General features: G+C 36.2%; 3 protein-coding genes and 1 pseudogene across 3 annotated transcripts; 1 reads left to right on the top strand and 3 right to left on the bottom strand.

Annotated features, from left to right (window-relative positions):
* The first annotated feature begins 6 nt into the window (after positions 1–6).
* Positions 7–3,655, top strand: LOC130508976 (ATP-dependent helicase BRM-like). Its single transcript, XM_057004479.1, has 5 exons — positions 7–146; positions 220–1,767; positions 1,850–2,329; positions 2,445–2,693; positions 2,787–3,655. Exons 1-5 carry the CDS (start codon positions 99–101, stop codon positions 3,405–3,407), a joined length of 2,946 nt encoding a protein of 981 aa, XP_056860459.1. The 5' UTR covers positions 7–98; the 3' UTR covers positions 3,408–3,655.
* A 39-nt stretch (positions 3,656–3,694) lies between these two features.
* Positions 3,695–5,163, bottom strand: LOC130508979 (ubiquitin-conjugating enzyme E2 6). The gene is made up of 6 exons (XM_057004482.1): positions 5,007–5,163; positions 4,779–4,858; positions 4,432–4,546; positions 4,302–4,354; positions 4,097–4,225; positions 3,695–4,011 (listed from the first exon to the last, which is right to left on the bottom strand). The coding sequence occupies exons 1-6, from the start codon at positions 5,048–5,050 to the stop codon at positions 3,860–3,862; spliced, it is 573 nt and encodes a 190-aa protein (XP_056860462.1). The 5' UTR covers positions 5,051–5,163; the 3' UTR covers positions 3,695–3,859.
* Positions 5,164–7,773: 2,610 nt separating this feature from the next.
* Positions 7,774–9,760, bottom strand: LOC108846290 (mitogen-activated protein kinase 12-like; annotated as a pseudogene).
* Positions 9,761–9,896: 136 nt separating this feature from the next.
* Positions 9,897–12,926, bottom strand: LOC108846289 (U-box domain-containing protein 54). Its single transcript, XM_018619513.2, has 8 exons — positions 12,708–12,926; positions 11,973–12,076; positions 11,851–11,873; positions 10,956–11,063; positions 10,759–10,860; positions 10,596–10,674; positions 10,346–10,435; positions 9,897–10,205 (listed from the first exon to the last, which is right to left on the bottom strand). The coding sequence occupies exons 1-8, from the start codon at positions 12,859–12,861 to the stop codon at positions 10,008–10,010; spliced, it is 858 nt and encodes a 285-aa protein (XP_018475015.2). The 5' UTR covers positions 12,862–12,926; the 3' UTR covers positions 9,897–10,007.
* Between the last annotated feature and the right edge of the window lie 23 nt (positions 12,927–12,949).

Here is a 12,949-nt window from a genome sequence, read left to right as displayed (position 1 = left end):
AAAAAGAAGGTCCTGCGCATAATATAGAGGATGACTGGCTGGAAACTGAGAAAAAGGTCATTGTCATTCATAGGCTTCATCAAATTTTAGAGCCGTTCATGCTTAGACGTCGTGTTGAGGATGTTGAAGGTTCACTTCCCCCTAAGGTAGGATCTCTGGTATATAGCTGCTGTTATATTTTCGCCTAGATGATTCTTCTGATAATGCTTTCGGTTGCAGGTTTCGGTAGTCTTAAGATGTAGAATGTCTGCTATACAGAGTGCCGTTTATGATTGGATTAAAGCTACGGGAACTCTAAGAGTTGATCCAGACGATGAAAAACTTAGGGCTCAGAAGAGTTCGATCTACCAAGCCAAGATATACAGAACTTTAAATAATAGGTGCATGGAGTTGAGGAAAACATGTAACCATCCTTTGCTCAATTATCCATATTTCAATGATCTTTCCAAGGATTTTCTCGTGAGGTCATGTGGAAAACTGTGGATTCTGGATAGAATTCTTATAAAGCTACAGAGGACAGGCCATCGGGTGTTGCTCTTCAGTACGATGACAAAACTCCTTGATATTTTAGAAGAGTATTTGCAATGGAGGAGGCTTGTATACAGAAGAATAGATGGGACTACCAGCCTAGAAGATCGGGAGTCAGCTATTGTGGATTTCAATGATCCTGATACTGATTGTTTTATATTCCTGCTTAGTATACGTGCAGCTGGAAGGGGTCTCAACCTTCAGACTGCTGACACAGTTGTGATATATGATCCGGATCCGAACCCCAAGAATGAGGAACAAGCAGTTGCCAGAGCCCATCGTATTGGGCAGACAAGGGAAGTAAAAGTAATTTATATGGAGGCAGTTGTTGAAAAGTTTTCCAGCCATCAAAAGGAGGACGAGCTTAGAAGTGGTGGTTCAATAGACCTAGAGGATGACTTGGCTGGGAAGGACCGGTATATAGGATCTATTGAGGGTCTCATAAGGAATAATATTCAGCAGTACAAGATCGACATGGCTGATGAAGTCATTAATGCTGGGCGTTTTGACCAAAGGACGACTCATGAAGAGCGGCGTATGACTTTGGAGACTTTATTGCATGATGAAGAGAGATATCAAGAAACCGTCCATGATGTACCTTCTCTCCATGAGGTGAACAGGATGATTGCCAGAAGCGAGGAGGAAGTTGAGTTATTTGATCAAATGGATGAAGAGTTTGACTGGACCGAGGAGATGACTTCTCACGAGCAGGTGCCTGAGTGGCTTCGAGCTAGTACCAGAGAGGTGAATACTACCGTTGCTGATTTGTCTAAGAAACCGTCAAAGAACATGTTATCAAGCAATAATCTGATCGTGCAAACTACTGGGCCTGGAGGTGAGAGAAAAAGGGGGCGGCCAAAGAGCAAAAAGATTAACTACAAGGAAATTGAAGATGACAATGGAGGATTCTCAGAGGATAGCTCTGAGGAAAGGAACATTGATTCTGGGAATGAAGAAGAGGGAGACATTCAACAATTTGATGATGATGAGCTAACTGGTCCTCTTGGTAATCACCAAACCAACAAAGACGAATCTGATGGAGAGAACCCTGTCCGCGGTTATGATTATCCTCCTCGGTCTGGTTGTTTTAAAAAAAATACTCCACGGGATGATGCCGTTTCTTCAGGATCTTCGCCAGAAAGTCATAGATCGAAAGCGATGGCTTCTCCGGTTTCTTCACGAAAGTTTGGCTCTTTGTCTGCATTGGAAACTAGGCCAGGTTCTGTCTCAAAAAGAATGGTAGGCACCTGATCTTGTCTCGCAAGCCTCTCTTCTTCTTTGTAGTTTGTGTAATTTTTGTCTCTGTAATTATGTTGAACAGGTGGATGATACAGAAGATGGGGAAATAGCAGCATCGGGGGATTCTCACATAGATCTCCAACGATCAGGAAGTTGGGCCCATGAACGTGATGAAGGAGAAGAACAGGTTTTGCAACCTACAATAAAGCGCAAACGGAGTATTCGTGTAAGACCCCGTCAAACAGCAGAAAGAATAGACGGTATTGATATGCCTGCATCTCAGCCATTGCAAGTCGATCGTAGCTATCGATCAAAATTGAGGACAGTTGTTGACTCACATGGTTCAAGACAAGAACAGAGTGATTCATCCTCGAGACTTAGGAGTTTACCTGCAAAGAAAGTAGCTAATACTTCCAAGCTGCATGTATCATCACCAAATTCTGGTAGATTGAATGCCACCCAGGAGGACAACACTGAAGCTGCTAGAGAAACATGGGATGGAACTAGTCCTATTGGCTCTTCAAGTGCAGGTGCAAGAATGTCCCACAACATACAGAAACGGGTATGATCTGTCGAATGGAATAAGATTTCATTGCATTCTCTTATATTGTCCTCGGTACATGTATTTTGTTTGGTTGATTGGTTCGAACTCACCCTTTACTTGACTGACTGTGCAGTGCAAAACGGTAATTAGCAAACTCCAAAGGAGAATCGACAAGGAAGGTCAGCAGATTGTGCCTATGCTGACAAATTTGTGGAAGAGAATTCAGACTGGGTATGCAGCTGGAGGTGTAAATAATCTATTGGAACTGCGAGAGATTGATCACCGGTTAGAAAGGCTAGAGTACGCAGGGGTTATGGAACTCGCATCTGACGTGCAGTATATGCTAAGGGGAGCAATGCAATTCTATGGATTCTCACACGAGGTTTGGATTTTTCTTCTTTGGATTTTGTGTGTTTGATATATATATATAAAATAAGCCGAACGGGTTTAGTAAAAGTGACTAAATCTTCCGCAGGTGAGATCTGAAGCAAAGAAGGTTCACAATCTGTTCTTTGATCTGCTGAAGATGTCTTTTCCGGACACAGATTTCCGAGAAGCAAGGAATGCTCTTTCCTTCTCTGGTCCAACCCCGACTTTGGTATCCACACTATCCCCGAGAGCAGCAGGTACTAGTCAGGGTAAGAAGCAAAAGCATGTATATGAGAAGGAACCGGAGCCAAGCTCTCCTCAGAGACCTCAACAACGAGAGAATTCAAGGATCAGAGTACAGATACCTCAGAAAGAAACAAAGCTCGGCGGGACATCAAGCCACACCGATGACTCTCCAATTTTAACTCATCCAGGGGAACTAGTAATCTGCAAGAAGAAGAGGAAAGACAGAGAAAAGTCTGCGCCAAGAACAAGAACCGCTGGCTCAAGCAGCCCGGTCTCACCTCCAGCTATGGTAGGTCGTGGTCTTAGAAGTCCTGTGTCTGGTTCAGGTACAAGGGAGACAAGGCTAGCTCAGCAGCAACGATGGCCAAACCAAAGCACACATCCAAACAACAGCGGTACGGCTGGTGATTCAGTGGGATGGGCTAATCCGGTGAAGAGGTTAAGAACCGATGCTGGTAAAAGAAGGCCGAGCCATTTGTAAACAGATTGAGCCTCTTTTATCCTTTTAGTGCTTACAGGTGGTGGGTGATATGCAATGTGGCAATTGAAAGCAATCTAGCAGCGAGTCTTGGACTTACCTTAGTAAAACAAATAATAGTATTCTCCTTTTCTTGGTATGTTGCTATTTAGAAGAATATGTCCTTTTGTCCGCAGTATCCTCCCATCTTTAGATATGTTCTTTGTATAAAAAGGAACGTTATTGGAGAGATGAATTCATGTTTTATTGTAGTAAGGTTGCAAATTGTTATATGTTATTTACATTTGAAGCAAATGAAAGATTCAATGATCCTAAAAGAAGTAACACAAGTCTTTACACATTTACAGAGGAAAGTTCTTATCTCCTCCCATGCAATGAACATGAATGGTTTATATTTTTGGAAATGGACTAATAAATCAGAGTACAAAGAGAGATTTGATTTTGTGACGAAGTCATCAAGGATCAGCTTTTCCAGCAATTTCATCGTTGTCATCAGAGTCTGAACCACGTTCGCTCATGCTATCATCATCATCATCATCGTCATCATCACTTGAGATCTCCTCAGGTGCTCCTATATCCTCTGGTTTAGCATATCTCTTGCAATATTCTTGAAATGTCAAAGATACCAATGTGTCAGTGAGGTTTAAATTGAATAGAGAAGCAAGCAAATTTGGAAGAAGAGTGAGATGAACCTTTGACTTTGAGCTCATAGGCAGGGCGGTCTCGCATCAAGAGAGAGGCAGCTTCACCATTGAAAGGATCAGATGGGTTTGGATATAGAAGCAATTGAGGAAGGAATGACTCGAAGACATTGATAAGATCTGATAAGGAGAAAAAACAGATCAAGTTTAATCAAGAAGGCACTCAAAAAGGACACTGAGAATTAATATACATTACCAAACATTGGACTCCATGTCTGGTTTATTACATCTAAGCAAACTGCGCCAGAACTACAACAAAACATGAGAAGGAGATTTGTTAGAGTGATGAAATATTGTGAAGTCGATAGATGTGATGTGTGACTTACGATTCATCAACATTGGGGTGATAAATCTTGTTAACGAAACCAACAGAAGGAGATTTGTAAGGATAAGCATCAGGAAGTTCGACTTTAATCTTCCATACACCTCCTTCATAAAGACCTTCACACCACAAGAGATCATAGGTTTGTTCAATCAAACAGATTCATTTCTGCTTGTATACATCATATAATCCCAATTTTCAGTTTTCTATGGTGAATCTGAAGTTGTAAAATACCAAATCTAGGAAGACACTTTTTCTTTTCTTTTTTTGTTCGTTCATTTCAACAAGTAGGCTTTAAGAGCATAAAGACAAAAAAAAAGGAAGAGAGAAAGAGAGTTTTTGGAGAATTACTGTCAGTGGGGCCATGGAAAGTGACGTAGAACATATGCAAATCGTCGTTGATTGTATCGACCTTGTAATCACTCATCATCCTGATTGATACAACAAGAAAGAAGAAGACAAATATGAATTAGAAGATAGAGAGAGATCATCAATCATCAACAGATCCAATATATATATATAGAAAAAAGAGCCAATCGAGAGATGAAATAGATGAACTATAGAGAATTGAGCACATACAATTTCATCATGTCCATCTCTCGGCGTTTGCTCGGCGAAGCCATCTTCTTCTTCTTTCTTCTTCTGGTTTGATAGAGAGAGAGAAGAAAATAAAACTATTCCCTAGACAAAATGAAACTATGAGAAAATGAAATGGACATTTGCCTTATATCACTTGTCCTCTTTTATTTATTTATTTTTTTTTTCATTTTTTACTCTTTTTAAATCTTTTTCCAAAAGGTTACTCTTTTAATTAAGAGACAGATCTTTTATCATTTATTTAAAACATTAATATATGATTAACTATATCACAATTCACAACAAGCCAAAAATTTTGGACAAATCAATCACATATTACATTTACCTCTTTTTCTCAAAAAAACGCCATCTTATATTTATATATTATTTTCTGCTATTTTTTCTGTCGTCAAATATTACATTGTTATTCTTTTTTTAGGACGTATATTCTCTTGAAAATCTTCTATTTTCAAATTCAAACACAAACACTCTACTCCATACATCAAATTTAAGCAAAAAAAGAAAAAGAAAAAAACACTGCAACTATAAAAAATATAGGCTGTTTCCTTTATTTTCTGTTTTCTGTTTATGTTATATATCTATCATCTTAGTTTTTAATTACTAAACTTTCTTTTTAAAAAAGGTTGGTAGCTGATTAATATACATTCAGTTGGAAAATAAAATTTTGCACTCGGTTGTAGTGGATTTAACTGTAATTGAGGATTTTTTTTCTTTTATAGACAAAAATGATAAATCGATAAATACTATATTTACTTGCACCATTTACATTTATGATTTACCGGTTAGATATATAATAATTCAAGATACTATACTATATATGGAGACCGCGTTTTCCTTAATATCAAAGTTTAATTAATTAAACAATGTGTGAAAAAAACATGATGATAGTAAGTGGAATCTTGTCTTAATCTTATCCACTGTTGCCGTGAGGCCCTTAACAACTAAGACTTAGTACATTAATTATTCAATCGTATACAAATCAAACTCTTAACTCATTACTCTGGTTTCCATTTACATATATCCAATGTTCTAAAAATCGCTAGACGGTAGTTAGGCGTTTTATAGAAGTTATTGTTTAACAGAGTGTTTATGCCAAATTTTTCTGGTGCCTAAACTGATTTTAAAAAAAAAAAATCGTTTTACTCATACCTGATTTGTTGATTGTACCCATCATTTCTTATTCAGGAGACATTATTATTCATCAATACAAGGAAGAATTATCATGAGAAGAATGATAGTGGATATGTGATATTTTTCTTGAGAACAAGTACAAGTATTGTTTCTCTGTGATATGTTTAGAACCAAAAGAAAAGAGAGGATGACTTATATGAAAAAAACAAGAACAGTTGCTTAAACTTTGGGAAAATTACATAAAAGTTTCTCAAAATGACAATAATTGACACTTTAAACTTTAAAGTTATTTAACAAGTACTATAAATTTTTAAAATGACATTTGTATAAAAAAAATTAATATGGCTTATTTGTATATTAAATCAAAATTGTAATGCTACGTATATTGAGATGTTGAATCAATATATTCAACAGTTAAAAAAATAAAAGACCAAATAATGAAGTTGTTGAATGTTTATTTGGATTCAACCGGTTGAAAGAATTCAACCGTTGAATAAACACAAAGCGGAACTTACTTTTGCACATGTGTTTTTTTTATTGGTTTGTGTAGATTCTGGATTTTTTAATTTCAATTATTCAACAATAATTATTTAAAACTACATTAATTTATAAATTTCTTTTTATATATCAAAATTCTTAATTTTTTCTACTCTATAAATAGAGATTTGGCTTATTTGATTTGGATACAAAAAAAACTTCTATTTCTACTATAATTTTCTATCATTCTACCTTTAATCTCTTAATTATATCCATAACTATCATTTTTATCGGAATGGATCCTAACAATAACCCTTCTAATACTCAAAATTTTACTAATTACCCTTTTAATTATCCAAATCCCAATAATTATCAATTTCAAAATCACTCTTTCAATTAATCCCAAAATATATCAAACTATGGTTCCAAGAAATTTCTTCATGCCACCATCGGTTCTAAACTATCGTCCACCATATGGATCGATGATGACATTTCCAACTAAAACTCCCTCTCGTTCTTCGACTATGATGTATAATGAGAATATTTTTAATGTCGGAGCAAGTGAATTCCCTGAATTCTTTACACAAATGTCTCTTGGAGGTACGGGAGGTGTTACCGAAGCCACTCTACATGCAGAAGATTCAGCTCGTATTCACCGAAAGAATCCCAATAGAGCACTGAGCAAAATTTGGTGTTGTTGAGTGGCTGAATAAAATATAAAACAAACATTATTATTGGTAGAAATCAAAAAAGTGAATTGTACTGGAGAAAAATCGCTGAATATTTTAATAAGCATTTCTGAGTACTCTCCGATTTTTTCTCGATTTTTTTGCCAACTTGCTAGACGCAGATCAAGCGCATGCGTAACCCTACCGAATTTTAGAACAGGGGATTTTCCTCTTGAAATTTGGAATACGTGTGGACAGTAAAATAGGTTTCCTTTTCTTCTTCTTTTCTATTGAAAATTGTTTACGTGTCCACATGCATTAAGCTAATCCTCATACCAATTTGGCAGTTTCTTTGCATACACACAATTAGCAAAACCAAGTCAACACTTATAATCTGTGTGTGGTGCTCTGTTATTACTATATGATCCATCTTAATTGAATATATTCCTATATAGAGTCTGCAGTAACTTAGACATTGAAATATAAATGTAAATGAATATATCATCATAGCCATTGTTCAACAAAAGAGACAAAATGAGTTTATTTTCAAAACACTGTAGAAAAGAAAAGACTAAAAAAAAAATCATCATTAGACATTCAGACATGTTCTTTTTGTTGGGTCTACTCAATGGCCAGGATTGAATTTGACAGACTCCATGTAGATAAGCTCATAAATGTGTTCTTACGTGCAAGAAGGATGCTCAAAATCAAAGCTGAAAGGCGTTGGACACACCGGTTCTTTGTCCACATTGTGGTGCGGTGATAAGTAAGCATGTCCAAGAGCTTCATCGACTATACACACAACATGAATGTTTAAGGATAAACCAAAAGGAAACTGCAAAAACACTCATGAAAGTTTTGTTGTTACCTGAGATGCGGCGGTTTGGATAAAAGATGAGCATTTTCTCCAGCAAATCGATAGCGGAAGAGGGCATCTTAGGGAACCTAGCAGCAAACTGTTGTTTAGGGTATTGTGGAAGTTTCCTCACGTATCTTCTTGCCTTGTCACTGCGAAAGAAACCGAGACTGGAGTTGTCCGGAGAGCCTACAAGCTATATATTCAAGAACTGAGGTAACTGCGGTTTTCTCATACAAGGTGGAAAACTGATGCTTCCTTTACCTCTGTGATAAGCCTAAGCTGATGAACATAATCTTTGCCAGGAAACAACGGTTGTCCTGTCATGATTTCTCCAAGTATGCAACCCACAGACCATATATCGATAGCTGATGTGTACTCTGAGAAGTTAAGAAGCAACTCAGGAGCTCTGTACCAACGTGTGACGACATACTCTGTCATGAAGTTGTTCTTGCAAGACCAAATTCCCCAATCTTGAGCTCGTGTTTGGAGTTATGCAGCACGTTGCTTGGCCTTAGATCACAACGTAATATGTTGGCTGAGTGCACGTACCTGAGCCCTCTTAAGAGCTGGTGCACAATGAACTGTAAAGGGAAGTTATATAAGTTTTATAAAAAGATCAGAGCAGAGAGCTCCGTAGATCAGATTAGACGTACACGGCATTGATCATGGCTTAAGGTTTGGTTAGAACGTAGGATTCGCTGAAGATCAGTGTCCATTAACTCATGGACAATGTAGACATCGTTGAGTATATCTCGTTGTGGACGTCTTACAATATCTTTGATGGCTATGACCTGAAGAATCAAACCCATGCCTGAAAATCAGAAGTTTAAAGAAAAAAAAAACAGAGGAAACAGAGTATCCTCTGTTTACTCGTTCTTGAAGATCAGAATATGAAAGAACAAAACAGAGGAAACAGAATATCCTCTGTTTATCTGGTCCTTAAAGATCAGTAAATCTTGAGATATCTCCAAAACTATATTACAGAAAATTAATACGAGAAATTATGATCAAGATTTTACGTTCTCATGATCCATATGCCTGAGAAACTTGATTTCACGTAGAGTTCTCTTAGCATCAATAATGTTATCAAAAGCATTACCGATCTTTTTAATGGCCACCTTCTCCCCATTCAATGAGTTCACCGCAGCACTGAAACTCAAGAATCAAGAACCAATGAGTATTCAAAAAGAAGAAGGCCTTGACGAGAAGAAGAATCAATAGAGAGCTTACCAGACAATACCACAAGCGCCTCTATCAATGGGACGGATAGGAGGGACATACTTTCTAAAAACTTCAAAAATCTGACCATAAACTTTGGCGTAATTCACCTGGAGTCGAAATCCCAACAAACTTTACCTCCGCTACGAATTTCGTGATTAGGTTGACCTGCAATGAAACTGTTTTGGAAGTGGAGTCAACTCAACATTTGGAGAGGGACCTAATCTTAGAAATAGCAACACTTCAGATTACAGCACGTCACGCAGCTTTTGGTGGTGAACGGTCGTCAGATCTTCCTCTCCGCTCGAGATAATCAAGTTCCTTTTAAATAACGACATACTGGTCACATTTAAAACGGCTCATCAAGTCATCATGGCCCATTACTTTAAAGCATTTTAGGGTTTACTTGATTGGCTCTTTCCTGCCAATTTGGTGATGAACTAAACTCAACAGAGGGTAGCACTTTTACAGAAAATAAAATAAAAATTGATGCTTAGCCTCCATGTATGATATAGTATCTAACAGTAAACACACAAAGTTTTATATCATATTGTTCTCACAAATAAATTCCAAAAACTCACAACATAATCACATTTTATAATTATCTCCAAAATATTATTATATAATTATTCAATATCTATAATTTGGGTGGTGCTGCAGCCACTCCTTGATGAGTGAACGAAGAGTGTAGTTTGGGGTAAGATGTTGATGAGCGAACTTAGCTCTTGTCATTGGCGACGTATCATGCCCTCCATTTAGCCAGGTTCTGATTTCCTCGGCCTCGTATGTGAAACCATCAGCAGCCACATGAGGATCTCTCATTATGTCCTAAACCAAATATTAATCTATGATGAGCAAATCCATTGCATACTTTTAAAGCAGAGAATCCATAGGTTGTCTTCTTTTTTTTTCATGGAAAAACATGAATGTATGTATTTCAAGATGCAGATCGTGGTTTAAATCCTAACCTTTGAAATGGGACAAAGGAAATCTTCGGGAGGTTTTGGAGTTGAGTCTGCTTGCCCATTGCTTTTTTTAACATCATCTTGTTCCTGTCTCTGTATTTTTTGTTTTTAATGCAGCACGATAAGAGTCTCAGATTATATTGACACGAAAAGAAAACATGGAAGCAACAAGTAGTTCTTTTCAGTTTTTCCTTCCATCATATACGAGATCTCATCCAATTTGGTGGTTTTGTTAATCTGTCTTTGTACTTACAGAATGCTCTTTATCTGGATTGGTTTCGTTTCCTTTGTTTGGTTTCTGAGTAGACGTACCAAGGTCGAAACTTCCTTCTCTATTAAACCAAAAACAAAAGTGTGACAAATAATACTTAAAAGAGTATACACACACACAAAACAAGTGTAATTCTCAAACTTACCTTGTCTTGATGAGTTTCCCTTTGCAGATGAACCACATTTTACAGCCAGTAGGTGCATGTCGACTCACGTACTCTGCTTTTCTAGATGTGATAGACATTCCCCTGCATTATTAAGGAGATGTTACTTAGAGTGTTATTTTCTGTATTCAATTTTTCAAATCTCAATAACATACATACATAGATCGAATTTTACTTACCTGGAATAATGAGGATCAGCTGCTGCTCCCATAACGAGCTTCTTGATATTTTTTTGATTGATGAGTTCCACAATCCCTTCACCAACACCATATCCTGATATGAGTAATGTTGGAACTATTTTTTTTAGCAATGTATTCATATGCTAAAAATAGATTTAGTGTGAATGAGAAATGGAGGTCTAATGTGTGTGATTTGAGAAACTTGTATAAAGTTACAAATATACACATTAGATATTTGGATTTGGGTTTTGATTTGTTAGTTGGACTTCATGTTCATTAACTTAATCTTATAAACCAAATATATGTGATCTTTTATATTGATAAAATATAAAAAAGAAATCCATTTAATATTATTTTGTTTGAATGAGTCAAATAGTAATAATTATACTCTTTAATTTCTTGGTCAAAATGTGAAATGAATTCACATAATAATGACAAGAAATAAAGACTCCATTGTGCACCATGGGAGGTTTCATTTTATGTTAAAAAATGAAACTTGTGCTTCTCATTGTTTTCTATATAAAGCCTCATGGCAATGTAGAAAAAGATATATCTAACACCAAAAGAAAAACCACATTCTCCTATATTGAATAGTCATGTTAGTATTTTTATTTCTTGAGTCTGAGAGTGCAACACAAAACTAGGGTCGATAGATTCTGTTTTTCGGTGATGGTAAACAGAAACAATGTTGCAGTTGTATCCTGGGAATCTGAGCGCTATGCAACCGTCACACTACGGGGCGTTTAAAGATTTAAGGAAAGAGATTAATCATCTCGACTCTGCAATTTTTTTCTTCATTCGTTTGTTTCGGTATTGTATTTTTGATTTTTATTCTTATTATTTTTATAAATATCAGTTGTCTCTATCGTAGTGAAATAAGGTTCCTTCAAGTAATACATCTTCTTCATTAACCTGCACCTATATATACATATAAAGATTCCATCAATCTTTTCAAAAATCATCATTTTTCCTTTAAGCTCAATTCAACATTTGTATCTGCAAAGATAATTAACTTACCCCTTTGTTTGTGCAGAAATCACGGTACTTGTAGAGGCTATCCTTTGAAGTTTTTAGCTCTGACTCTTGGATTGCATTGATCTCACTTTCATCAAGCTCACATGCTACAAAAATACACGAAGAACGTCAGATTCCAATTCTAACACCCGCTAACAAAAAAAAAGAGCACACAGACAAAAGTGCCATAGCAATCGTTAATTAAGTGATTTAATAAATAAATAAAGATCACGATCTGTGACTTAACACAACTAACCGTATAAGCCCAAAACATGATTTGTTTGGGTAGTACACATGCCTACAGTTCTACTGAATTTGGTCCTAAATCGTATAAAGTTAGGATGTTGATTGTTTCATGATATATTAAATATAACTAGGATTTTGGTTGTTACAACATATCTAGTTCTTGAAATCTGACACATGATGATTGATACATGTGTTTTTCTATCTATACATATGTATATTTGGGATATTTTTCTTTTATATGTTCATACTTTCATATAAACATATTTCTCAGATGCATATTATATACCCAGAGAAAAAACAGCGTCATCCAGAGACTCATCTAATACTAATAGTTAAAAACACAATCAATTCGTCAAAGTATCATCTATAATTGGTCCATGAATATTTATGGCTTTTGAACCAACCAATCAAAAAATGTAAAACCAAACAATCAAACGCAGAGAATTTATATAAAATATTTATTTTTTGCTAAAATATAAAATATATACTTACAAGAAGGGTTCAGCGAAAATGGAATACGAACATGAAGAAGGCAAAGCTTCTTAACGGGAAGAGTCTTCAATGCCCATGACAAAGTTTGTTTACTTTCTCGAAAATCTTGATTCACCGCAACATAAGTGACGTCGCTATACAAAGTTTCTCCCATAGATTATTACTTTTTTCTCTTCTCTTTCTATTCTTTTGTGTGCTAATTTTCTCTTTCCATTATGCATGAGAATGCGTGATATATATAG

This window comes from Raphanus sativus, chromosome 3 (genome assembly GCF_000801105.2).
Source record: "Raphanus sativus cultivar WK10039 chromosome 3, ASM80110v3, whole genome shotgun sequence".
NCBI classification, from domain to species: Eukaryota; Viridiplantae; Streptophyta; class Magnoliopsida; order Brassicales; family Brassicaceae; genus Raphanus; species Raphanus sativus.
The sequence above is the reverse complement of the archived record's forward strand: the minus strand, read 5'-3'. Positions and strand labels throughout refer to the sequence as shown.

Bases quoted from the DNA above. Each gene is read 5' to 3' on its own strand.
- LOC130508976 (XM_057004479.1), top strand. From the start codon at position 99: ATGCTTAGACGTCGTGTTGAGGATGTTGAAGGTTCACTTCCCCCTAAG. The intron at 1,768-1,849 runs GTAGGCACCTGA...TATGTTGAACAG, and splicing joins GTTCTGTCTCAAAAAGAATG to GTGGATGATACAGAAGATGG. The intron at 2,694-2,786 runs GTTTGGATTTTT...AATCTTCCGCAG, and splicing joins TCTATGGATTCTCACACGAG to GTGAGATCTGAAGCAAAGAA.
- LOC130508979 (XM_057004482.1), bottom strand. From the start codon at position 5,050: ATGGCTTCGCCGAGCAAACGCCGAGAGATGGACATGATGAAATT. The intron at 4,859-5,006 runs GTATGTGCTCAA...TGTATCAATCAG, and splicing joins GAGATGGACATGATGAAATT to GATGATGAGTGATTACAAGG. The intron at 4,355-4,431 runs GTAAGTCACACA...GTTTTGTTGTAG, and splicing joins CACCCCAATGTTGATGAATC to TTCTGGCGCAGTTTGCTTAG.
- LOC108846289 (XM_018619513.2), bottom strand. From the start codon at position 12,861: ATGGGAGAAACTTTGTATAGCGACGTCACTTATGTTGCGGTGAATCAA. The intron at 12,077-12,707 runs GTAAGTATATAT...GTATTTTTGTAG, and splicing joins ATTTTCGCTGAACCCTTCTT to CATGTGAGCTTGATGAAAGT. The intron at 11,874-11,972 runs GTAAGTTAATTA...ATGTATATATAG, and splicing joins ATTTCTGCACAAACAAAGGG to GTGCAGGTTAATGAAGAAGA.